General features: G+C 37.5%; 2 protein-coding genes across 2 annotated transcripts; both read right to left on the bottom strand.

The window, feature by feature from the left end:
• Window positions 1-727: 727 nt before the first annotated feature.
• Window positions 728-1,249, bottom strand: LOC122062461 (UPF0481 protein At3g47200-like). The gene has a single exon (XM_042626110.1). The coding sequence runs from the start codon at window positions 1,247-1,249 to the stop codon at window positions 728-730; it is 522 nt and encodes a 173-aa protein (XP_042482044.1).
• A 2,793-nt stretch (window positions 1,250-4,042) lies between these two features.
• On the bottom strand, window positions 4,043-4,677 carry LOC122062462 (putative UPF0481 protein At3g02645). The gene has a single exon (XM_042626111.1). It carries the CDS (start codon window positions 4,538-4,540, stop codon window positions 4,043-4,045), a length of 498 nt encoding a protein of 165 aa, XP_042482045.1. The 5' UTR covers window positions 4,541-4,677.
• Between the last annotated feature and the right edge of the window lie 2,209 nt (window positions 4,678-6,886).

Genomic DNA, 6,886 nt, shown 5'->3' on the forward strand with positions numbered 1-6,886 from the left:
GGGGGGAAGAAAAGTGGAAGGTCCCAAGAGGATGACAATGACTTATTTCAGGTTTAACTTGTAAGATGGAACAAATAGTCTGTATCATTGCCAAGAAGAGGAGGAACGCTGTAGCAGCACATGATATTGATGCCCATGGGGTGTTGAAATAAGTATGCACTAAACTTGCCTTGGATTTATTCCATGCTTTATCATGATACTCCTCCAAATCCTTAGTAACATCAGATAAATAATCATTCGTGCGCATGGTAATTTTACCAAGGTTGCTAAATAAGTTCACCACATCTTCTGGGTTGCCAATGTAGTTTCTAATGATTCCCTTCCGCATTAATAGCTCGGCGTCCCTAGGAGTGTTAATGAGGTATTCCATGAAGCATGCGTAGGATGTGAAATAAGTAGTACAATCTTGACCTTGCTCAAAGGAAATTAGGGGCCCGTTTGATAAAATTGTTTCATTTCACTTGTTTTCAGAAATAGAAATTAAAATTTCTACCTATTTATGGTTCAAGAAACAACCCAGGCGAAACGAGTTCTACTGGTTTCGTTGTTTCTTGAAACGACTTGTGGCCATTCTTTCGCTGGTTACTATCGACTTCCAGAAACATGACTTATCAAATACCTTCAATTTCGTTTCTGTTTCTAGAAATGAAAATTTATGTTTCTGTCGTTTCTTGAAACAAAAACGGCAGAAACTTTATCAAACAGGCCCTAGGTTTCTAATGATGAGTTATGTATAGTTATGGATCACAATAGTTGGGATTCTCAATACTCCCTTGTCCTTGTTGAAGTCTATGTCAAATAAATATGTCTTTGTAGAGTCAGACTCCTTCTTCTTCTCAAACTTGACTCCAACACTCTTAAGTTCTGACGCACAACATGTAAGCGGCAAAAATCTTCCACCAGATTTCCTCGGAGCCGATGGAACGAGAACATATCGTAAGAGATCAAGAAAATGCTTTACTCCGCCCTCTGGCATTGGTAATGATTTTAATCGTTCAGAACTTTGGAGCCCATATGCAAAATACACTAAGAATCTCGCATAGATAAAATGATTGAAGGACAGCTCCTTACGATCAAAGATTAAGCCATATAAATGCTCAAGAACAAAGAAGGGAATCTGATTTTCAAGCTTAATTAGGTCAGCCAAAATTTTGAAATACCATGACAAATTTGATACGAAATGATTCTTCTCCCCATATGCCATGGTCTTGAGGAGCTGAAGTATAAAGCAACCATCCATCACCACCATCTCTACAAAGTCTTCTTTTCTTAAGTCCACGATTTTTGAATAACATTTGCGAGCTTCTTCTTCCAAATCACTCACAACTTAGTCATAAATTTCTAAGCTTTTCCCATTGGGTTGATTAAGTAGGCGATTTAAATACCGCAACTTATGTGTTTTCATTTTCTGTAAGTGTTCATCCTTGTAGTGCAGGGGGCCAATTGAGACTGATAGAGGTGTGTAAGCTTTTGAATTTAGCTTGTGAAATGCCGTGGGAACTCGGTATACATCATAATTGGATTGCAAGTAACTAACCACTTCTAGTTTTTTCTCCATGGACCAGACCAGTTTCTTGATTTCGTTGTCCTTTTTAAGCTGGCGATCATCATGTCCTTCATTCCTTATGGTAGAATCACTAAAAGGACTAGCACCAGTGGCCATTGAGTGAAGCTCCCAATAGTTCTTTCCAACTAGTAGAAGATATCACGAGCAATATATGTAAGTGGTCAAGAGTCTTCTCAAAACTAAAGATCACTACCATACAGCTCAGATAGCAAATGAGAAACAACAGCAACAATATATAGCAAATGTCCTTAGGAAAATAACAATTAAACTCTTAGATAGGTTAAGATTTAGACTTCTTATTCCTTTCTAGTGTGGGAATTTGTAGTACGTTTGTTTCTCCGTTTTAATTCCATTTTAATTTTGAAGTCAAATAGTTCTACCATTTGTCATCTTCTTCACAATTTTCAAATAACTTGGAGCGTCGCAAAAGGAAATCTTCATCGCGGCTTCAGCTATTAAGCTGCCCACCTACCAAGTGGGTGATGTCTGTTCTTGGACTTTGACTCCGTTTGGTGGTTTCTCAGTGAAGAGCATGGGAGGTAAGAAGGGAGGAGAGGCCAAAGGTGTCTTGGAATTTTTCGATTTGGGGAACAGGTCTTCAGCCTCGTCAATCTATTTTTGGATGGAAAGTGAAAGGTAAGGGGGTGCCTCTCCCTTCTAAGTGTGAGCTATGCAACAAGGAAGACGAGTCTTTGACTGTCCCTTGCCTCAAGTCCTATCAGGAATGATCGAATAATATTTGATCCAATTTCAGCCTAGTACAATTAACAAAGGGGCTGTGCTGATTTCAAAAATTTTCGATCAAGCTTGGTCGGGTCTGCTAGTGTAGGGCTGGAATCGACACCCTACTCCTTATGTAAAAGGATGGCTCCAAATAGATGAAACTAAAGCAACAGAAAACTTTCTTTTATACTGATAAAAGCATAAGCAGATCAAACGTACTTATCCTTCCCTAGTTAAACCTATCAATCTCTTTACTTCATTTTTTTCATTATTAGTTTACCTTCTTATTTTTAAGGAAGAAAGACGGTACCTCGTGGCATGTGTTTATCACTAAACATAGTGGGTGGGAAAAGACTGCGTTGTCCTGTGCATATGCACTAGGAGCTAGGTAGTTAGCGTTCGCTTGCCCTTTTTTTAATTAATGCTATAACTTAAGAATCTTATATTACAATTTCTTAACCACCATGTGCGTATCGTATCAAATATAAAACTTGGTGATAAAATTATCTACCTACCATTGGGAATTTTCAACCATAAGAAAAAAAGACCATTGGGAATTGACTCATTCAAAGAAAAAGACTTCACATGGTCGGTTTCATTTTTTTAAATGACTCTGCCGTCTTTCTATATCCTTTTAGTTTTGCAAAAAAACAAATTAGTAGGAGAATTTATTGAAAAGGATGTTTTAATTTGACATAAAATTTGGAAATTAACTTCTTTTTTTTTTTTTTGTTAACACAATGGGACTAGTCCCGCGGGCCCATACTGACCCCACCTCACAACTGCATGGATGAGATCAAAAGCGGTGAAGAGCACTAACACCCTGTGAGAGTGGCCCAAGGTGTGCCTGGTGGGAGTCAAACTTAGGGCGTTGGAGTTTATAGCTTATACCAAGTTCGTTGTTCACCAACAGCACTACCCCCTTGGGTTCTTGGACATTAACTATTAATTATTTATGACATAGTACAAACAATACTCCTATAACAACCTTCTACATATGAATCATACAGAAACGGATCAGGTTCACGTACGAGAATGTTCTCATGAGTCCCTCGTTCGTGGATTTAGCCTCTATTAAATGAAGAGAAAGAAAGTGAATTCCAAATCCACGAATAACGTACAAGAACATTCTCGCACATAAACCTGATCAGCTCTTTGAACCATACAGCCATCACTTGCAAACTCATTGGTTGATAACAATAGATCTACATGAACCCAGCCCATTTAAGCCCAAGATCCTTCCTCAACCATTCTATGATCTCTCATTTCAATTATTTGGCCTGAAATTGCCGAGTAAATTAAGAAAGGAGAGGGTAGAGGTTAATCAATTCTCAGCTTTTCTCATGTCCATGATGAATAAACATTTTCCTCTCCAGATTTTCTAGTTCCACGATGAGTAAGTAAGCCTTACCCTTATTGGCTGCTGACTCCTTTGACCTCTTTTCTTGGCTACCAAACACAGCCTAAGTCCAAGTCCCTACCCTGAAAAGAAAAATCCCAGTGCCCCTCAGTGGCCTGTATCTCTGTATGGCTAAAGCTATGCCGATGCATAATGAGTAAATATTGCCATGTGTGAGCAGAGTATGAATGAGTCTCCATTCTCCAATAACAAAACATTAGGAGGAATTATTATTTATGTTAGCTACACAAATCACATTTCAGGTCATCTTATAAATAAATTAAAAAAAAAAAAAAAAAAAAAAAAAAAAAGAGGCTAGATTACACCATTTCAACAACTATCTCAACAACCATCTAATATATAGAGAATAGATTCATTGACTTGTTCAAGGTTTGACTTGTAAGATGGAACAAATAGTCTGTAAAATGGTCAAGATGAGGAGTAAAGCTGCAGCTATCACCGACTGAAATTGATGCCCATGGCGTGTTGAAATAGTTCTGCATCAAACTCGCCTTTGATTTATTCCATGATTTATTGTGATACTCTTCCAAATCCTTGATAACACCATAGAAATAAGGATATCGAGCATCCAGGGCAACATATTTGCCAATGTTTCCAAATAAGGTCACTATATCTTCTGCATTGCAAAGGTGGTTTGTAATAATTCCCTTCCGCTCTAGTAACTTCACGTCACTAGGAGTGTCAATGAGGCCACTCAGAAAGTATGCATAGGCTGTGAAGTATTTAGTACAGTAGTTTTGGCCTTGCTCAAAGGAAATGAGATTTCTAAGGATGAGTTCTTTATTGTAGTCGATCATAATAGTTGGGATTGTCAATATTCCCTTCTCCATGTCGAAGGTTATGTCAAATAAAGATGTCTTTTTTTGGAGGACAGGGATCAGACGACATCTTCTCCTTCTGAAACTTGACACCAGTACTCCTAAGTTCCGAGGCACAATACTTAAGTGGCGGAATCTTTTCACCACATTTCCACCTCCTCATCGTCGTTGGAGATGATGGGACTAGAGCACAATGTAAAAGATGAAGAAAATGCTTTGCTTCACCCTTAGGTAATTGTAATGATTTTATTTGTTCCTCAATACGAAGGGTTGGGCCATGGAGCCCTTTTGCCACGGAACTCAAGAGATTCACATAGATATGATGACTGACGGTGTATTGCCCAGGCAACCGTGCAAAGATTAGGCCATCTAATTGTTCAAGAACAAAGAGTGGAAGCTGATTTTCAAGCTTAATTAGATCAATCTTAAATTCGTCATACCATGAAACATTTGATGTGAAATGATCATTCTCTCCAAATTCAATGTTGTCGAGGAACCCAAGTATAAAACAGCCATCCATCACCATCATCTTCACAAACTCATTTTTTACCATGCCCATGCATTCTGAATAACATTTGCTAGTTTTTTCTTCCAAATTACTCATAGCTTCCACAAAAACATCTAAGGTTTTTCGAAAGGGTGGATTTAGAAAACGCTTTAAATAGCGCAACTTATGTGTCTCCATGGTCCGTAGGTTTTCCTTGTTACAGTGTAAAGGGCCAATTGAGACCGACAGAGGTGTGTAGGCATCTGAGTTTACCTTTTAAAGCTGCATGGGAACTCGGTATATCTCATAATTGGATTGCAAGGAACCGATCTCTTCTAGTTTTTCCTCCATGAACTCCAACAATGTCCTCATTTCATCGCTGTTCTGTTGCCAATCATCAAAACCCTTTTTTCTTTATACTAGTAGAATGACTAAAAGGACTAGCACCAAATTCAATTCAATTAACAAAAAAAAAAAAAAAAGAGTGAAGCAAACTGACCTCTTCTAGTAGTTTTTCCTCCATGGGCAAGATCAGATTTCATCGATGTTCAGTTGGCAATCATCATATCCTTTTTTCTTTATAGCATTGGCCATTGAGTAATACTGTACCTCCCTCCCAACCGCGGTCTTTCTAACTAGTAAAAGATATATATCATCAGGAGAAATATATATAGTCAAGCTCAGAATTGCTTCAACCAGAAGAAAAATTGGAAGGAAAAAAAAATTCTTAAAGCAAATCAAAATAATAAAAATAATTCAAAACCATTACATAAAGATCAATTAATTAGTATCTAAATGCTAAAATGGAGCTAGATCAAAAAAGTCAATTACGAAAGTTTACAATGAAAATAAAACTTTACCAAATTCTTGCAGACAAGAAAGCCTCAAGAAGACGATGAAAAACTTAAGGCTATGTTTGGTTGCAAGGGGAATTAAAAGGAAAGGAAGTGAAATTTTCATACTTGAAAAAGAAATATATGTAATCATTACCTCATGTGACTATATCATTAATTCAAATCATGCCATATTTGGTTATAAAATTTCACTTTACTTTACATTAAAAACTCTTTCCTATAATATGTAAAATAAAAATTACATATAAAATGTATCATTACCAAATATGGTTAAAAAAATCAAGTAATTTGTATAATCACATTGAATCACATGGGGTAATAATTATAAACATTCTTTTTTTAAGTATGAAAATTTCACTTCTCTTCCCTTTAAATTCCCGAAGGAAAGCTATCCCTATATAAGTGATATAAAAAGAGTGAATTGTTGGAACTACCTGGGTTGTAAGAACTTTCCTACCTAGGCAGAGGGAAAGTTCCTGCAACCTAGTAGCAAGAAAAATTCCGCAAAGGGTGTCAACTCTACTGGTATGGTCTCATTACTTTTTTCTTCTCCTTAATTATTGGGGAGTGGAATCTATGCGGTGTCAGTGTAATGAACATATCACCCATTAGCTCTTGTTGACCATTAGATTGGGTTTGAAAGTATCTAAACCATTCATTACCTTTGTCCTTTCTCTCTCCTCGATGCATGCCCTCTCTGCAGTCTGCATCTCCAGATTTTCCGTTTTGGTAAACCAGCTTCCTATTGGATGAGGGATTTGACTCGTGTCCAATTTTTCATCGGATTCAGCTACTCTTTTGAGCGCCGATCAATCAGGTATTTTCATGATTATTTGGGCCATCGACACATATTCAGACAGTGATTCAATTGCTATGCTTTTACTGATTAGAACATAGGGGTCATGCATTGGATCACTGCTTACATACATGTCGATCGCCCAGGTAGCTATGGGCAAGGCCTAGGCGATCAGCACTTAGGAGAGGATCTTTATCCTCCAATTCTCTATCAATTCCCTA

Source organism: Macadamia integrifolia, unplaced genomic scaffold, assembly GCF_013358625.1.
Source record: "Macadamia integrifolia cultivar HAES 741 unplaced genomic scaffold, SCU_Mint_v3 scaffold1043, whole genome shotgun sequence".
Taxonomy (NCBI): Eukaryota; Viridiplantae; Streptophyta; class Magnoliopsida; order Proteales; family Proteaceae; genus Macadamia; species Macadamia integrifolia.

Bases quoted from the DNA above. Each gene is read 5' to 3' on its own strand.
- LOC122062462 (XM_042626111.1), bottom strand. From the start codon at position 4,540: ATGGAGAAGGGAATATTGACAATCCCAACTATTATGATCGACTACAAT.
- LOC122062461 (XM_042626110.1), bottom strand. From the start codon at position 1,249: ATGGTGGTGATGGATGGTTGCTTTATACTTCAGCTCCTCAAGACCATG.